The 20184-nt window shown below is 42.4% G+C and overlaps 1 protein-coding gene across 1 annotated transcript in view; it reads right to left on the bottom strand.

The window, feature by feature from the left end:
• Positions 1-20184, bottom strand: part of PDE11A (phosphodiesterase 11A) — a 430189-nt gene that overhangs the window by 80343 nt on the left and 329662 nt on the right. Inside the window, exons 11-13 of the mRNA XM_005900797.2 lie at positions 18572-18718; positions 18203-18310; positions 2155-2264 (exon numbers count right to left, since the gene is read on the bottom strand). Coding sequence (XP_005900859.1) covers positions 2155-2264; positions 18203-18310; positions 18572-18718 — 365 coding nt within the window. The remainder of the gene's footprint in view (positions 1-2154; positions 2265-18202; positions 18311-18571; positions 18719-20184) is intronic.

Below are 20184 nucleotides of genomic sequence, written 5' to 3' on the forward strand. Positions count from 1 at the left end.
AAGAAGTGTTTAGAGATTAGCCGAAAATTATGGTCCATAGATTTGGGTTTGGGGCCAATCAGCAGGTGGCAGCATGAAAGGTAAAGCAGAACAGAAGAAGAGGAGAGGACGTGTGCAGTGAAGGCTGGCGCAGGAGGAGCAAGCTGGGGAGAAAGGCTAGAAAGGTGGATGAAGGTGTCTCTCTCCCAGACAAAGGAAGAAAGAGAGCTCTTTGGAGGAGAGCATCACAAACAGTGTCATGGCAAGAAGGATCAAGAAAGAAGGACCGGAAGAGTGTCCTGTGGCTTTGGGAAAAGGGGTCATTGGTGGCATTACTGAGGGCTGCTCCCCTGGTGGGCAGACCTGGAAGCTGTGTGGGAGGGAAGTGAAGACAAGGAACAGACAAGTTTCCAAGAAGACTGGCTGGAAAGGAAAGAAGAGAAATGGAGCAGAAGCTCGAGGGAGAAGCAGGGATGGAAGTGGGTTTTTCAAGACGGGGAGAACTGTTCATATTAATAGGTTGGGAGATACAGGGCAGAGAGAGGAAGATGGATGGAGCAAGGTCCTGGAGGAGGGAGGGAGGAAGGGACCCAACACTGAGGTGGAAGGATTAGCCTCAGACATGAGGAGGGACAGCCTTTTCACAGAGATAGGAGGGGAGGAGGAAAGGATGGGGCCAGACAGATAAGTTCGTTCGTGGCAGGGGAGGAAATTGAGGGAGTTCTCGATTGATGGCCTCAATTTTCTCAGTGAAGGGGAGGCAAGGTGATCTGCTGAGTGGCATGGGGGGAGGTGGTAGAACAGAAGGTGGTTTAGGAGGAGGAACGTTTGGTTTCTATAACTGCTGATCAGAATGGGGGACGGAGCTGGCTAGGGGCCCAAAGAGGCTGGTGGGGAGTGCTGAGCCCCTAGCCGAGTTGGGAGAATACCTATTCGGTATGCCTCAGGCTCACAGCTATGACACTTTCTCCCAAAGCCTTTAAAAGTCTGGACAGAAGAGCAAGAAGCTGAATTGTTAGATTGAGCCAGAGCTGAGTTTTTGCAGAGTGGCTGTCACAGAAAGGTAAGAGGGTCTGGAAATTTCAGGACACGGAAAAGAGCAGTTTGAAGTGATGGGCTTCTGCATTCAGGATGGATAGAGGTCACAAAGTCGATACTCATCTGCTAGATCAGGAGCAAATCAAAGGGCCCAGGGCTCCAAGGCCTTAGTATGTAGGTGTTACAGGGGAAAAAACAAGTGGTGAGCTGAAAGGTCCCTGTTGACACATCGTGGGCCACTGGGGTTTCACATCGTAGAGGAAGACCGGCTGCACGGGCTTGGAAATTGGTCACCTGAAAGCTAATCTTACCTCTTCATTGAAGATTCCTTAGTCTCTCCATCCCCAAACGTTTTTCCCTCGAGCCTCTGAAGTCCCATATCATGTTGTTTGCAGACAGGCAGTAAAAAGCACGTTAAACTGGAACCTGAATACGAGAGCCAGGACGCCTGGGTTTGGGTCTTATTTCCAGCACCCGTAAGTTCTGCGGCCTCGGCGCCAGCGTGAGCCGCCAAGCTCCTGGACCTGTCCTGCTTGCTCGGGGACAGATGGCTCTGTCCACGCGCAGTGTGCACCTCCCGCCCCGTGCTGGTGGAGCTGCTTGGCTCGTTCCCACCTTTCTGTGGGATGAGGCGTGGCAGGGACAGAGACCCTCTTCCTCCTCCAATGTCACTCCATTTCACTGCAGTTTATACAATACCCGACATCAAAAGAACCTGGAAGAAATTCTACTGGGAAGGAGGAGATCTTTTGTTTCATAAAATTTCCAATTTTATTTTAATAGTCTCAAAACCAGACTTCCAGGGTAGCAAATCCAAGAAACCTATGATCCCATGAAGGCAAACATTCTGGGAGGAAGAAAAAAAAAATAGGCCCTTTAAAAATCTGAGCTTTGTTATCCGACTGAGGTCAACAGAGACAGACCAAATCAACAAGCATGACATGAAGGGCAAATTTGCAATTAAAAGAGGAATAAGGAATTATAAAGATGGATGAGCCCCGTGACACCCGCGCCCAGGCCTGCGTGGCCTTGGCCTCAGACGCCAGAAATTAATGCTTTACTCTTTAGCACGCGCGTCACCTTTGGCTCTGAACAGAAAGGCAAATGCATTAAAATAACAACAATTAGAACACTTACTTAGCTTGGAAGGCATTGTTGGTTCCCCTGTGGTCGAGGTCATGACACAGGCATCCCACAATCACCGCTAAAATTTCCACCTCGGTCAGAATCTCTTGAAACCCGGCGGTCTGGGAAGATGAGAAAATGGCCCAGTCACTGCTCGGGGCAGGGAGGAAGGCCGAGGCTCGTCTGCTGAGCCGCCATCAGCTCTGTTGTCATACCCACATCATTTAAGGGAATGATTAACTGCCACCCCTTCGACTCGTGAGTTGGGTGGTCAGTTGCACAGCCCAGGGTCCCCACGGTGATGAATTAGCCGGCACGGTGGCCTGCCCTGGCTGGCACACCAGGACAGAGTTCAGATTGTTTTGTTCCCTTTTTAGAGAAGAAGCTGCGCTGTCTAGATACAGTGACAGTCTGGCAAAGGCCTGGAGCAAAATGTGTTTTGTGATTCGACATTTCAAAATGATGAGCATCTAGGGGTAGGGAGAGAGAGGGGGCTGGGAGTTTAGAACTGAGTGATGTAGCCACCAGATGCCATTTAAATGAAAGTTGGCAAGAGAAAATGCCTTTAAAAATATGTGTGTGTGTGTATCTATTAGAAAAAGCAACTTAGAAGTACTCAAATTGTTACATGATAATATTCTAGAAGTTATAAATACCTTAATTCACATTAGCTTGGAGGACAGGTGAAATTTCAGATAAGCAGTGCCTGTCTTGAAAACTAGAATTGGCCAGGGGATTAGGCGATCCAGACGTCGGATCAGGTGGAGGATCTGTTACATGCAGCTCCTTACGATCCCCAGGCAGCTTGCTTGGGAAATGCATAGGTGTGGTGTGCTATCTCTGGCGAGCAGGGTGATGTAATTACATGACCATGAGCAGCAGTGCTTCTCTGATTCCTGCTGGCCTTTCGTTAGTTTAGAAGAGAAAGTGAACTTGCAGAAATGCAGGGCTCTGCATTTGCTTGATCTAAGGCCTTTCTGCCTCCTCCCCCCTTAACTTGTAAGCCTCCCCGCTCAGTATTTATTAAAATCTTTATCAGAGGGCAGGAGAAGGGGAAGGGTAGAGTTCAAACTGCTTCCCTTTTCATGTGTGTTTTTTCCTCCACATCTAGGATCACTAGCTAATATCTGTAAGACAGTTCTCTTACAGCAATGAACACTTTGTTTTTTAGTTAATTATGTTTTTGTTGTAGAAATAACTGAATAATAAAGTTTCTGTGTTGACAACTTTATTTTAAAAGATTTCTACATTAGAAATACATATAATTTCATCTGCATAGCAAATAGGAATGTTTATAAACTATCTGGGCAGGATAAAGTAGTCCATATCTAAGCTGTGTGTGTCCTTCATTTTAAAATTCAGAGCTGGCTATTGGTTTTAAGTTAATTTTATTTTATTGAAGGCATTACTTGCAATAGTTTTTAAAAATTTAATTGTAGTTAGAAACTTAGAACCAAAGCCAATAGTCCCTCATCCTTCCCCTATCCTGATTCCCAAAGACAAGAACTTTCCATTTTCTTTTTTTGTCTAATTTGGTAGGCATTTCCCCCCACATTACTATATAGTAGGTCATTAGCCCTTGGTTATTCAGGGGTTTCCCATGTGACTATAATCCTTCCTGTGTGCCAGACACTGTCCTAAGAGAACCACAACCATTTAACATACTTCTACACCTTTGGCTACAAAGAATGTAATTAATATGATTTCGGTATTGACCATTTGGTGATGTCTGTGTGTAAAGTTGTCTCTTGTGTTATTGCTGTGACAGCCCTGGGATGTCTTTGGAAGGAATGATGCTAAAGCTGAAACTCCAGTACTTTGGCCACCTCATGTGAAGAGTTGACTCATTGGAAAAGACTCTGATGCTGGGAGGGATGGGGGGCAGGAGGAGAAGGGGATGACAGAGGATGAGATGGCTGGGTGGCATCAATGACTCAATGGACGTGAGTCTCAGTGAACTACGGGAGTTGGTGATGGACAGGGAGGCCTGGCGTGCTGTGATTCATGGGGTCCCAAAGAGTCGGACACGACTGAGCGACTGATCTGATCTGATCTGAGTGCATTCTTTTGGCAGAATTCAGTTAACCTTTGCCCTGCTTCATTTTGTTCTCCAAGGCCAAATTTGCCTGTTACTCCAGGTATATCTTGACTTCCTACTTTTTCATAAACAAAGAAAAGCAGAGACATTACTCTGCCAACAAAGGTCCATATAGTCAAGGCTATAGTCTTGCCAGTGGTCACATACGGTTGTGAGAGCTGGACCGTAAAGAAGGCAGAACGCCAAAGAATTGATGCCTTCGAACTGTGGTGCTGAAGACTCCTGAAAGTACCTTGGACAGCAAGATTAAACTAGTCAATCTTAAGGGAGATCTACCCTGAATATTCACCGGAAGGACTGACGCTGAAGCTCCAGTATTTTGGTCATCTGATGTGAACAGACGACTCATTGAAAAACTCCCTGATGCTGGGGAAGATTGAGGGCAGGAGAAGAGGGTGTCAGAGAATGAGATGGCTGGATGGCATCACCTATGCATTGAACATGAACTTGTGCAAACTCCGGTAGACGGTGAGGGACAGGGAGGCCTGGCGTGCTGCAGTCCATGGGGTCGCAAAGAGTCGGATACGACTAGGTGACTGAACAACAACAACTTACTTCTCATAACAGGTAAGAACTATTATTATCTGCCAGTTAAGATGAGGAAACTGAAGCACAAAGAAACTTAAGTGCCCTGGGTCTTAGAAAGTGCCTACCTGATGATCAGTCTGTAAATGTTATTCACTCAGTATCCAATGATTATATCCTTTGTTATGTGGATGTTTAGCTTCCTGGAGTTAAGATTGCTTTTAACATCTAAGTCGACTTACATCCTACACAACTCTCTGAACAGTCACACCTTTGACAGGTCGCTTCCTGTCCTGGGGTTCCCTGCTTTGGCCCAGCGCTGACACTTGGCCTGGATTCTCCTGTCTGCTGCCAGCATCCCCCTCCTAGGGTTGGTCACCTGTCTCCTCCATCCCACATCTCTCTCTTTACTCGTTTTCTCTCTCAGTTTGTGGGAACACATCTGCCAGTAGCTTCATAAGAAAGGATGTTAATACTTCTTTAACATTGAGAAAGTTGATTTTTTTTTTTTTGAGGCTTTGCACAACTGAAATGTCTTTAATCTATTCTCCTACTCAATTATTGGCTTGCCTAACTATTCTAGGTTGCAACATTTTCATTCAGAATTTTGAAGGACTTCTCTATTCTTTCCTAAGTTCCAAAGTTGCCTTAGCGAAGCATAAATCATTCTTGTTCCTAATCCTTTGAATGATACTTATTTTCTCTCTTTTAGAATCTTCTCTCTATGCCTGGGGTTTGCCAATTTCACAAAAATCTTCTTTTGTTTGGGACTTTTCCTCATCATTGCTTGGTAAACCTTTTCAATGTGAAGGCTCATTTTCTTCAGTACAATATTCTTGTCATTTTTTTTCCCCTTAATAATTTCGACTTCATTATTTTTTCTGTCCTATTTGAATGGTACTCCAATTGGTTTGACATTGGACTTCTTATATTCATTTCCTTATTTTCCATTTCTTCTTTCCCATTGCTCATGTTGACTTTTCTCCTCTTACTTTCCAGGAGTAATAATCTTTTAAATTTACTAGCATTTTCCTGTCTGCTGCTCCTTTTCTGACAGCACACTATTCTTCTTACATGGATGCATTATGGTCTCTTCTCTTTTGAAGATATTGATTATAACTGCTTTGAAATTCTCTCCTGTTCCCTGAATTGCCTATTTCTTCTGAACTCCTTATCTCTTTGTTTGGTGGTTTCCTCAAATGCCTGATATCCTTGGTTGTCCACTTATGCATGGGAGTCCACATTCACCACACACCTGTGCATGGAGATGGTGTCTACACATGGCTGATCTCATCACTGCTGAGCTCACGGCCAGGTGGTCCTGCTGTGGACCCCCACACGCCAGTGTAGATACTCTGAACACTTCCTCTGGATTTTCCAATCTCTTGCTTGGAAGGAGCATAAATACAGGTGTTGGAATTCTGAGAAAAGGGTATGTAGCTTCTCACCCTTGTGATGGAGACTTTCACTTCATTCTCTTACTTGCAAGGTGCGTCTCACCTAACTTTTCTTTTACTGGTGTCTCCAAGTCTGGGGCTCAGTTTCTCTGGCAAATACTCTGGCTTCCTGCATAGACAAAGGGAAGAGGGGTTCTTGGACTACAGGGAGAGGGGATGGAAATTTGGGGGCTCAGTGTTTTCCTTGGCCCTCACTCCCATTCACCCCATGTCTGTGGTATCTGATCCTTCCAGTTCCTGAGCTTTGACAGCTTCTAGGAGAGTACTGGTTCTCACGTGTACCCCTTCCTCTACTCTCTTCTCCTGAAGGCATTTGGGTTGGACCTTCCTTTTCTTTGTTAATCTACAAGCCATCCTCCCTCCATGAAAAGAGTGGAATTTGTGTCCATTTCTTACTCTCCTTGTTATTTTTGGGGTGTTTTTTGAAAGGAGAAAGGGATGCAAGTGTCTTTCTCTGTCATCTTGAAACTGTAAGACAGTTTCATTGGGTTTGGATCTTGCTAATATGAAGCAAATCCTGAAAGTCTATCAAGCAGGCAATAATTATACACTGTATTCTGGAAATCAGTGCTGTAAACACAATGACGATGCACTGAAATTTAGAGAGATTGTTGCCTGTGAAAATGCTGCTGTTTAGAACGAGCTGATGAATTGGAACAGTAAGAATAGAGATGGGATAATGTCAACATAAGATAATTCAACTAGAAATTTAATTAGAAGATAAAATCGAATGCCATGTAATAGACTCAAGTTCAAAATCCGGAATCATTTTTAAGCCATCAGTTATCACCCATTGTATACTATGTTGGAATATACTTCAAGGTCTTACACAGCCGACTACCCTGCCCCTTTCTTGGAAATCCAGATTCTAGCTCTTAGACTATTTGTATCACAGGTATTTTTGAGAATTTAATAAAAGCCATGGACCTTTTTCCCAGAAATTATTCTATAACTTCATGGTGTTCCAAGGCCATGGAGCCCACCTCTAGATCCTCCCAATAAAGAATCCCTGACGTACAGCACAGTCACACAAAGCGTATTTACCTCTCTTGGCTGTGATGCCTGAGTTACTGAAGCAGCACCTATCTCTTGACTGTGATTGAAAGCTGCCTGGTAAATGGTTTCTGAGGGTCGTCAGGCCTGAGATGTGTCCACCTGCCACCGAGCGTCCATCTGCCCCTCCCCACCCTCATCCATCTTCTTTCTAGTCCTATCCATTCTGACCTACACTTGACACACACTGGGGAGAAAATGTCAGCTGCGTGCTGCAGACAATATACTTTCAAAAGCGAACACAGTGGCAGCAGGAAGTACATTCGGATGTGTTTCTCCTATGCTTAATTCTATTTTTATTTTCAAATAAAATGATATGTTTGCTGCTACTGATCCAGTAACTAACTACCCATTATCCAATAATGGGTTTTGTTGACCATTATTTTACTCTACCCTCTCACCTGTATTCCCTCATGGCCCATATCAGAAATGTAAAGCCGGGAATATCATATATCTAAGTAAAAAGATAACCAAGGCATACAGAGCTAGCTTCCATGTCACCCTCTCCAGAAAAGCCTGTCACGACCCTCTGAGCAGGTCTCCTGTAACAGTCCTCTGTTGGGTTGGACATATGCTGGGATAACCCTGCCCCCAACCACTAGGGCATATAATCACTGGAACTCCAAAGGACCCAAACAGTAAGACTGAGTTGAAGTGTTTCTTGAACTAGCCAGTGATTTCCTACCATTCAGTCAACATAAAATTCAAACCAGCAAGGACATGCCACCATGGCAAAGCTGATCCTGTGTGGTTGTCAGAGGAACAGAGGAACATGACGGCCAGAGAAAAATTGACAGTTGCTTTTTGACTCCGTGGGGCTTCGCAGGTGGCTCGGTGGTAAAGAATCTGCCTGTAATACAGGAGACCCAGGTTCAATCCTTGGGTCAGGAAGACCCCCCTGGAGAAGGGAGTGACAACCCACTCCAGTATTCTTGCCTGGAGAATTTCATGGACAGAAGAGGTGGGCTGCAGTTCATGGGGTCACAAAGAGTCAGACACGACTGAGCGACTAACACCTGTGGCTGTGGCTCTGTAGAATCCAGGAGTATAAAAAACAACGAGCCATAATAACATTAGATGGTGCTACAGAGGCTTCTTCACTCATTTAACAAAAATGTTCAGTTCTTAGTGGCTTCCCTAGTGGCTCAGACTGTAAAGAATCCACCTGCAATGCAGGAGACCTGGGTTCGATTCCTGGATCAGGAAGATCCCCTAGAGAACGGAATGGCTACCTACTCCAGTATTCTTGTCTGGAGAATTCTCCATGGAAACAGGAGCCTGGTGGGCCACAGTCCATGGGGTAGCAGAGTCAGACACAACTGAGCAACCAGCTCTAGTGTGTGTTAAGTAATTGATCTATCTGAGAAAAGAGGCTTGGGATAATACTGACAACAGATATCACTTGTATAGCATTTAGTATGTGCCAGGCACTGTTCTAAACCCTCAAATACCTTAACCCATCTAATCCTTACAAGTCTAATCTTTACAAGAATTCTCTGAAGGAGAAACTGTTCTGATGTCTCCCATTTTACAGATGAAGATATCAAAGCAACAGAATACACTATTGGAATGAAATGGAGACAGGATTAGACTCCAGGCAACCTGACTCCCGAGTCTGTGTCCTCACACCCTGTGCAACCCAGCCACTAAGGTGAGAGTGTATGTGCAGTTGTACAGATTTTAAAGACCTTTGTAATAATAGAATGACGGCAGGATATTAAGGAATCACTTGGAGTGTGCTTTAGTCCACCACAAAGGTTATTCTTTATCGTCTGTTTCTGGCCACACCATGCAACTTGGGGGATCTCAGGTCCCTACTCAGGGACTGAACGTGAGCCAAAGGCAGTGAAAGCCAGAATCCTAATCCCTAGGTCACCAGGGAACTTTCAACAATGGATGTTTGTTCTTGAATTGGAAGAGGTTAACACTGCAGAGCCACTGCACATCTTGAGCCAAACACAGCTCTGGTGCATCAAGATGTGGCTAATAATATATAGTGATTTAAAATGAGGTTTAGAAAGAAAAGAAAGATACAATGGTTTGTGTACAACATGTAAATCCTGGGGGCAGGTTGATGGATACCAACTTATTCAATTTGCTCCAAAGCATTGGTTTTAAGCAGAGGACTTTCTCAAGCTTTCAGATGAAAGTAGATTTCACTTGCTTACCAAGAGTGCCTATGAATGAATTTATACTTGATGCCATATCCTATCTTCTTTTTAAAAAAGATCCTCTCTGCCAACAAGAGACAGTGGGTGATGAAAGCTCAGTGGGAGAATAACAGGTATTCACAACGCAATCTTCCATTGTGGGGAGAAAACCTTACTTGAGAGCTTCCCTGGTGGCTCAGTGGTAAAGAATTCACTTGCCAATCCAGGAGACTTGGGTTCAATCCCTGGAATATCCCACATGCTACGAAACAACTAAGCCCATGCACCACAATTATTGAGCCTGTACTCTGGAGCCTAGGAGCTGCAACTGCTGAAGCCTGTGTGCCCTAGAACCCATGTTCTGCTATCCAAGAAAAGCCACCGCAATGAGAAGCCCATGCACCACAGCTAGAGAGTAGGCCCCGATCGCCGCAACCAGAGAAAAGCCCACGTAGCGATGAAGACCCAGCACAGCCAACAGGTAAACAAGTCAAATCATTGAAAAAGCAACCCCGCTAGATAAACTATTGCATCTAGATTTAGATCTAGATTGCATCTAAATCTAGATCGGTGTTTACAGTAATGTTTGTCTGCCAATAATTGGATCTGCCGGGCTGAAGAAATGGCACTTCAGTCCTATTTCGAGGTCCAGAAACCAGAACCTTTCCAGTTGTTGCTGCTGCTGCTGCTAAGTCGCTTCAATCGTGTCCGACTCTGTGTGACTCCATAGATGGCAGCCCACCGGGCTCCCCCGTCCCTGGGATTCTCCAGGCAAGAACACTGGAGTGGGTTGCCATTTCCTTCTCCAATGCATGGAAGTGAAAAGTGAAAGTGAAGTCGCTCAGTCGTGTCTGACTCTTCGCGACCCCATGGACTGCAGCCTACCAGGCTCCTCCGTCCATGGGATTTTCCAGGCAAGGGTACTGGAGTGGGGTGCCATTTAGGGGACCACCAACCAACACCATGTTTACATGGCTCCTTTACCAAAGCATGTGATACAATACAAACCAGTTGTAGTTTGTCTAGTTTCAATGGGAGTATAGCTTGGGTTTACCTGGGAGGACAGCTTGGGGGGTTTTGTTTGTTTGTTATTGGTGTATAGTTTATTTCCAGTGTTGTGTTAGTTTCAGGTGTACAAGGCATGGGACAGTTTTGATCAAATTTGCTTTTCTTCGTTTTCAAGATGAATGTAGTCAATAATTGATTTGGCCTTAATTAAATACTGATTTAAGTCTGCAATGAGCCTTTGCTTGTCAAGTTCAGAGTTGGGAAGACCTTACAGTCTATACTTGAATACTTTTATAACCAGAAGCTTCTTGAAGCCACTTATTATCAAATTGCAAAATTTAAGTCATGTTTTGGACACAACTTCTCTCTGAATCTCAAATAACATAGCAAATGCTTACTCATGTAAGACTCAAAATGGCCAGGCACCCAATGGACTATACAGCCCATGGAATTCTCCAGGCCAGAATATTGGAGTGGGTAGCCTTTCCCTTCTCCAGGGGATACTTCCAACCCATGGATAGAACCCAGGTCTCCCACATTGCAGGTGAATTCTTTACCAGCTGAGCCACAAGGTAAGCCCAAGAATACTGGAATGGGTAGCCTATCCCTTCTCCAGGGATCTTCCTGAACCAAGAATCAAACCGGGGTCTCCTGCATTGCAGGCAGATTCTTTACCAACTGAGCTATCAGGGAAGCCTCTCAAAACTGGTACAAGCATACATGTTTGAGTAACTGTTTGTAGCATGAATTTAAAAAATGAATTGACTTTAATCATTTTATTAAATAATTTTAACTACCTCCTTGACTTAATTTTAACCTACTTGTTATCCTAATTAAAAAAATTATCTATTTTGTAAAGTTAAAAACATATGAAAAATAGAATACTGTATTGAATACCTAAGTACTCGTTACCTAACTCTAGCAGGAAGCCACGTTCTGCTGCCTTGATTCATTTATCCCCTCACATGTTCTGTTTCGTTTGTTTGCTAGACTATTTCAAAGCAAACCTCTGGCATCTGTCAATACTCTTCATTTCATTCTCAGGAAGTCATGATGTGGTCAAATAAAAATCGGTCAATGTATCTCTGCTCTCATATTTCGATAAAATGTGCAAAAACAAATATAAATGGTAAAAAGAAAAATGGTAAAAAAAAGGAGTAAATATCTAATAAGCCTTTAAAAGTTGAATTTTTACTTCAATTCAGGTAATACGAAAGCAAAGCTACATGTATGTATATAGCAAGCATACTGTAATTCAAAAAAAGACAAAAGGAAAAACATATTAGGTGTTTAACGTTTTTTGCTTTCAATACTAAGAATATGCTTTATTATTTTTTGAGGATAAAGACAGCCTGCTTTTTCATGTTTAGAAATATAGTTTATATTTTATGATAAACTGCTAATGAATTGAATAGAACATGGGCTGTGTGAGCCCAGAAAATGAAGATCACCTGGTGAACATCAATTGTGCAGAGACAGTCCTCTTCACATGCCACAAAGAAGCCAGATTGATGAATTTCAAGAATATGAAACCTCTTCAAAACTTACCCCAAATTTTCACTAGTCATCACTGAGCTAAACTTGAACATGAGACTAATGAAAAAAATTAAAACTTTATAAAGTCCCCAGCTTGACACCCTTAGGTGCCAGGTTTCATTCAGCCTCAAGAAACTGCCACTACTGAGTCATAAGCTGTGGAAAATAGAGGCTGTGATAAATGACCATGGCTCTGCTGCCGGGTCTCCCTGACCTGCAGGATTTGGCTGGAGTCATAAAATACAGAGTGACAGATTAAGCAGTTTACCAACACCGTAAAAATCTCAGGAATAAATTAACTTTAATAAAAAATCCTATATTGTAACCAGGCAACCGCAGCCCTGAAATCACACACATTTCCTTACAAGCCTGTGTCCACAGGCAAGAGCTTGCACTCCCCCCCAAATGCCAGCATGATTATGTTCATACACTTTTACAATTTACATGTCCTAAGAAAAATACTCAGCTCTGGCTGATGGTGCGGGAGAATTTATTTTCACTAGAAAGGGAATGACCCATAACTCATGAATGGCAGCGCTTAAAGTGAGTTATGGAGGGTACTCTCCTGTGTGAGGAAGTGGAGTGGATTATCCTTCTGCCCAGTTGTATGTTTGATTATTAGCACACCAGTTTCTTAATTATGTGCTGCTTTGCCTTTTTCCTTTTGTAAAATAAATGTGGATAAAGGAAGTGTCAGCTAGAAGCATGGAGTGCCTCACTGGAGCTCTGAGAGGTGGCCAGAGAGAATAAAAATAGAAACCTTCTTAAATGATTAAAAGCCAGGAGTCTTAAATGTAATTTAGACACAGTATTCAAATTGATTAGCTCCCTAGTTAATTTACAGCCCCCAGTGCTGATACTCTGCAAAAACATAAAACAATCACTCCTTTCCTCAATTAAAAATGTGCTTTCTTTGAAGTTACACCAGAAATCTAGGTATGCCCACATGACAAATAATTGGTTTTTCTCATATGCAGATTTTATTGTATTATTAGGATAATGTTGCCATTTATTTTCTAGTAAATATAACGAGTTATTACTTATATTGATAAGGAAATGCAATGTAAAAATGATGTTTGATGATTACAAATGTAAATATTGTTTCTTACTTTTTTGTTGGTTACAGAATAAAACCATAGATCTCTTTGTACCTTACAACATTACAATCTACAATGAATTTAGATTTCCATTGAGATTAGTAGTCTTGTTATAGAGCAAAAACATTTTATTTGAAAATTCAACTAGTTCTGTCCTTCTTTGGGTTAAGGGGAAAGGGAATTCTAATTGCGTTTCTAAGATCTCCTTGCAGAAGAAACTGTCTACCTTAAAAATCAAGGACTTCCCTGAAAACGGCAGACAGAAGACAGCACATTATCCTCAAGCTAGTGAACAGGATGGATTTTTCTTCCTAAACGTCCCTTCTGCTCTCTAGTTTGAATTATCAATAAAACGACTTGGCTTATCTCTGAAAATAACCTTGTTGACAATCCAAATACGGACTTAAACGCGCTACCTCCACATTTAAGATTTAAGAAGCCCCCGTAAATGTCAGGAGGTGTCAGTGTGTTTGCTGCGATACTTGGTTATTATTAGTGTTTAACTGCCTTTCCCCACCAGCACCAAGCCACCAGCACCGCCATCAATTTTAATGTGATCGTGTGCTTGTCTCTTTTCATATCCAGTGAATTCTGCAAGATCATAATATTCTATATGAACCCTAGCTGAACCTTAGTGTGATATGAAGAAAGAACAAGATTTCTAGCAATGATAGTTGTTCATCATTTTATAGTTTTTTGAAAAAACTGGACACTGAGCAGCATAGTTCCCTGAATAATATTACCCTAAACTAAATCCACTCATTCAATGAATCTTTATTGAGCCCTACAGGATACAGGGCATGCCCCAAAGTGCTAATGAGTACATTTATGGGATAGTAAAGAATACTGACTCTTAAGGAAACCTTTTTTTCCCCCTGGAAAATCTGTCAGAGCTCATACATCATTTATAAAACCTTAAAATGTCTCTGCAACCTTGGCATCACCACATGCCTTTTTATTTTCCAGAATACAAACAAAAGCATGGTCGGTTCCTTTATGTGGTCTACACTGTACATATAAGAAATGTGCTTATTATCTTTCACTATGTATGTGCTTGATGGAATATTTATTCTACAAGCTTCTATAAATAAAGAGAATTTGTATAATTATTCTTGATCTATCTGCAGCTTTTTATTCCCTGTTTTAACTGCAAATAGTAACTGGCACTCCATACTGCATTTATCTGAGGAATTAAAAATATTTGGTAATGTTTAACTACCTAAGTTTCTCTTTAGAAGCAAAGAATAAGACGGACACTTTCATTTTAATATTTGGAATTCTACACCAGAGGCTTGTAATAAATTAATAAGTCATTAACAGGGTTCCCAGTGAACTAAATTTCCACCATTATACATCAAATTGCCTATTCGACAATGCAGTTTGTTCTTTTTCTTTTTAACTTCTAAAGAAACAAGGCCTTTTTGTTACTTAGACATGAGCTTGAATACTTCTGCAAAACACAATTCTGAATCAAGCTATTTTCTGGGCTTGAAATGATTATAGAGTTAAAGGTTAGGAAGCTGATTCTTACATGTAATTTGCTTGTTCTGTTGTACTTCGTGTCATGGTTTGCTCATCAGTGACACACAAATATGCATCTTCCCATTCCTGGAGACAATGGGCTTGGAAAAATACACATCCACAGAAAGACACAAGGAGAGTGCCGTAATATTTGCACTAATAGCGCTGCAGGCAAGGAGACCGTCCTAATACAGGTCTGTCCTGATAGGAGGGTTCTTTTCAGATACACTGGCCTTGCTGATGTTTCTTTTAAGAAAAGAGTGTGGGGTGCGTGCCTCAGTATTTCTTTTCTTAGAAGAAAAGAAGCGTCTTCAGGGAATGTTGGTAAGATCAACACCATCCGCCCCCTTTCTTTCCAGGCAACTGGCCGGGAAACTTTGCCTTGGAGCGCCATCTAGAGGAAAATTCAGCGCACGTGCGCCGTGCTCTCTCACCTCTGTAGCTAGCTGAATGAATGCAGGGGTTAATTATAACTTTCCTTTCATATTAATAGAGAATTTTAGTTCTAATTCAACACGTGGAAGTGGAATATAAGATAACTAGAATGGAAATAAAATCACTGATGAGAGCAAAACAGTGAAAGACCCTAATAGTATTCGGGAGTATCTGAAGCCTGAAGCCTTAGTGGCTGCTCAAGGAAATAAGTAGGTTATCATTTTGCCTACTTTGCTTACCAAAGTCGTATTCAGAAGTTAGAATTGATGAGTGAATTATGCTCACTTTCTTTTTTGCCCCTGATCAAGTAATCTCTGTTATCTCAATATTTACTTTCTTAGTGAAAAAGTTCTGATTAACCAGTCTGACTATGGTCAAGTTGGAGAGAATACTTGTGTTATGGACAAAGCTGACATTTTCAACCAACTGTAACCCTTAGTTCAGAAACATTTAATGAACAGAAAATAATATCTTTTCCAAATGTGGCTATTCTACTCAGTGTAAAAGAAAAAAAAAATAACATTCACCAAGGTATTCTTTCCAAAGTCATGCATTTATTTTTCAACCTCTAGCTCCTTCTCCCCCTGGCCAAGAGAATTTTAAGAGTAAATTCTCTTTTTGAGCTAGCGTTAATACAAAAACAAAACCCAGACTTTCTCAAACAGTGATATTCTTCAAGGTTGCTGAGCAGACTTGCAAAAACAACTCTACCTTTGAAATATTTAGGCAGAACGAGTATCTTCATGGTGGTAACATTCTGAGAGCTCTGCCTTCTTCAGTTTCTTAAAAAGGATCAAGATTGTCCATATTGTGGAAAAATTTACTAAAGAAAACTGGGTATGAATTCCCTCTTCTCCTAAATGCCCACTCGACCACACAGTTCTTACCAGTTTCCTCTATCCCAGCTCTTTTACTTCAGTTCAGTTCAGTCGCTCAGTCATGTCCGACTCTTTGCGATGCCATGGACTGCAGCATGCCTGGCTTCCCTGTCCATCACCAACTCCCGGAGTTTACTCAAACTCATGCCCATAGAGTTGGGGATGCCATCCAATCTTTTCATCCTCTGTCGTCCCCTTCTCCTCCTGCCTTCAATTTTTCCCAGCGTCAGGGTCTTTTCCAATAAGTCAGTTCTTCCCATCAGGTGGCCGAAGTATTGGAGTTTCAGCTTCAGCATCAGTCCTTCCAATGAATATTCAGGACTGATTTCCTTTAGGATGGACTATTTTAAGGCTTATTGTAAAATCTGTTTCTGTTTATGACATCTTTAATCCCTCACTGAACAAGTTTCCTGCTTGGAGAAGGGAATGGCTACCCACTCCATGGACAGAGGAGCCTGTTGGACTACAATCCATGGGGTTGCGAAGAGTTGGACAAGACAAGTGACTAACACTTCACATAATTCAGTTGAACAGGTTCCTGCTTACTTATTTTGGTGATTCACCATAAATCCATAGGTTTTCCAAAATAATAGGTTAATAATTTCTTTATTGGATGTCCTCTGTGAGTCATATACATGAACTCTGGACACAAAAAATTATTACTTGTCTATGAGATCTGATTTGGAAAAGTAAAATGAGAGGTTTTTTTTTTTTTCATGAAACATTGGTTCTTAAACGTTTAAGGGTCTTGTTCAACGCTTCTTCCTTCCTCATTTGACTGGCTGCCTGGTTTCATGGTGTTTGTTACAGTGAGATGTCCAGTTTTTCCAGATTATTTTTCTTGCTCCTTAAGCAGTTGTGGACACCCTTCTCCCCTGCCACCCATCCGCAAAAAAAACAAGTCCTTGAGTGTAAAAGTGAAGACATTTTGGTCCCATCTTCTTATGCTATATGTGTATTTCAGTTCAAATCAATCCAACACAAATTTGTTGAAAGCTTACCAAGTACAGGATTGAGTAGAGGGTGCTGGTGACATGCTCAACAGATAGATGTTGAGCAAATAAATGAAGGTTATTGCAAGAACAAAAAAATGACTTCTTTAGCCTCAAGCTGCTTACTTTACAGGAGAATGAGAGATCTTTAACTTCAGATACACAGCAGAAAGAAAGATGTGTTGTACAAGACACGATTACTGATGATTATTGAAATTATTGATGATTATGGAAAAGGAAAGACTTCATGGGAAAAGCAGCATTAGATCAATGCATTTTAAAGAGTGAGCAAAATTTTAGTAGGCAGAGAAGAGTGCAGAGCACTTCAGGAGGAAGGAGCAGAAATCTTCCTTTATGTGGACCAAAGGAAAATGTTTGTCATTGGGCGTTCCCTCTTTCGGGGGGTAAATTTTAATCTGGGTGCAAAGATGTAAGGCATTTAGATTTACGTTATGAGAATCTTAAACTCATCTTCTCTTTTTCTGTGTGGCAGGTATGCCTACATACACGCATGTGGATACACATATATGTACATATCACCTTGAGGCTAAAGAAACCAATATATTTAAGCCAGAAACCATTTTAATTGATAATTGCTTAACAGTGTGAGTAGAAATAAGACCAAATGAGCCTTATTTCTTGCCAGAAAATGGAGATGAAGAGAGGATTCTGTTTTAGTCTTTGCCACAAACATTTGCTTTTAGATTAAATTCCAAGGCTTACCTCTGGCCAGCTGCCCCAGCCGCTTCTATAAAACAGACTGGCCACCTTCACTTTTTTACGGTGCCTGGAGCGGAGCTTTGAAGCCTGGTGTGCCCGAAACCCTGGGAACATACACTCCTACTCCTTCCTTCCCACGGCCTCCCTGGCCCTTCTCCAGATAAGTATCTCTCAGGATTCCATGTCCCTGTGGATAATGTTCATACATCCCTTCTTTGGCTTTCCCCTATGGGGTCTTATCCAGCAGATCTCTTTGTTTAGTCAGTCATCCCCATATTCTCTGCAAAAAAAGGTGGCTTTGAAAACCCAAGCATTTCTTCTGTTTATAAAAAGCCAGTTTCCCAAGATAAAACATTAAAAAGAGATTCAAGCAATCATTCAAAGACTATACCTGCTCCAAGGGATCAGTGATTTTACAGCCTTAAAGCTCAGAGATCGTTGTGAAATATACACTCCCATCACCAGGGTAGGTAAGTTCCAAAGTAAAGTTAATCACAGGGCAGTTTGTCAGAGAAATGGGCATGTGAAGGGGAAGCCAGTAGGTCCTCACAAGTGGCAGATGACCTTCCACTGTCACCGAACACACTTACAGTCAACATCGCAAACATCAGCTGGCACACGTTGAAGGCGTGTCTCCAGTTGTGGTACAGGACCATTCGGTAATTCTTCCTTACTGTCAGGAGCCACCTACACAGCGTCTGAAACGGGAAGGGAAAGTTTACATCAGGCAATTGCATGTGTCTGCAGTGGGCCATGATCAAAATGATACCTTATGTCTGAGGAATCCTCAACATTGAGGTCCTTCCACAAGCATCTCACACGATTCCCACAGTAATCCCACCAGGTATGCAGGGAAAGCATGATCATCCCTGATGAATATTTGGGAAACCCAAGGCTCAAAGTGGCTACCACGTTGTTCTTGGGTGCACTTCTGGGAGCCCCATGACCGAACATCTTACCTCATAGTCAATCTTAAATTTCTGTACCATCCCCAGCTCCATGAACATCCGCAGAGCAGCCGTGATCATGGCGTCAACGTCGAGAGAAAAGTCATCAAAATGTATGTCGTCGATGGCGAGTTCTGACACCAGGGGGATGTTGGCTGCCTACAAAAGCACAAGATAAAAGTCAAGCCAAGTTCACCAGCTTTTCCAGGCCCTTCATCCTGCTCTCCTCTCCTGCTTATCAGACATGCCACATAAATCAGACCTGACCTGCACTTACACTCTGATACAGCTAAACTCTGAGCTAGAAATGTCTTTTGTTTCTGAACTGCTAATGCCCCAAGCAAATGAAGAGGAGGGGAGGGGAGAAGGGAGAGGGGAGCTAATCTGGAGGAAAAAAATATACACCCTGGATCTAGTCTGCTGAATTTAGAATACAAAGCTGTCTAGTTTACTGAAACTGCAGTCAGACAGTATATTCAGATGCATATTACAGAGCACTGAATGCAAGAAACATCTGGGCAGCCAGCAGCTGTGAATTTTAATTGCTGCTCTTCGGGGGAAGGACAGGGGCATACAGCACTCTGCCGCATTTCTTGCAGCCTTAAATGCTGTCGCTGTGCACTTGTTCTTTGTTACACACTGTTCTGTATATTCAGAAAGGTGGAAGGGATTAGCCAACACATCTCTAGTGCAAAATGTGTTTCTTCATAGGATAGAGATATTTGGAGGGTTAGTGAGGGCATATGTTTCATTAAAGGAATAAATTTGCAATATAGTGTCATTCTATAAAAACATCACAACGTCGTCGTTATAATACTGGTGTACAGATTCAGTGTTTTCAAAACACTCATGTTAGGCAGCTGTCAATCTGTTGCCCTCCTCAAATTTAAAGGCAAGAAAAATTCTTTGGGAATATTTTTCTTTATTTTCTGGTTCCACTGGGTTTACCATATTCTTTGGGCCACGCTTGGTAAGGGAATCATTTCTATGTTTTCAGATTATCAGAGACCATTCTGTATGCACAGTCCTAGTCTAGTCACTGGGTGTAAATTATCCAAGGAGTAATTTATGCTCTGGGACCACTTACAGTGAGCAATAAAATCCAGTTCTCCTCCCTGTAAGCATCCCAGAAACCACTGAATCAAGTCTTCCTTCCCAGCCCCATTCTCCTCCATAGAAACATACATCTCTAGGCTAAAATCCAAGCATTGATTATTCACCACAACGTGGAAGAACAATGAACAACTGCAGACAGACTCTCTGCCTGCTATTCTGCTGGTTAATTTTATTAAAAATTAATGAGCGTGGGGGCTTCCCTGGTGGCTCAGTGGTGGAGAGTCTGCCTGCCAGTGTGGGTTCGCTCCCTGGTCCTGGAGGATCCCACATGCCATGGGGCAACTGAACCCGTGCACCACAGCCACTGAGCCTGCGCTCGAGGCTCAGGAGGCGCTACTGAGGCCCCTGTGCCCTGCAGGGGGAGAGGCCAGCCTGATGAGAGGCACTAGGGCACTGTGGCAGAGAGTGGCCCCATCTCACTTCCGCTCGAGAAGGACCCATTCAGTGGCGAGGCCCTGGCACCGCCATAAATACATTTTAAAAAACTAATCAACTTGGGGCTTCCCTGG

This window comes from Bos mutus, chromosome 2 (genome assembly GCF_027580195.1).
Source record: "Bos mutus isolate GX-2022 chromosome 2, NWIPB_WYAK_1.1, whole genome shotgun sequence".
Lineage (NCBI taxonomy): Eukaryota > Metazoa > Chordata > Mammalia > Artiodactyla > Bovidae > Bos > Bos mutus.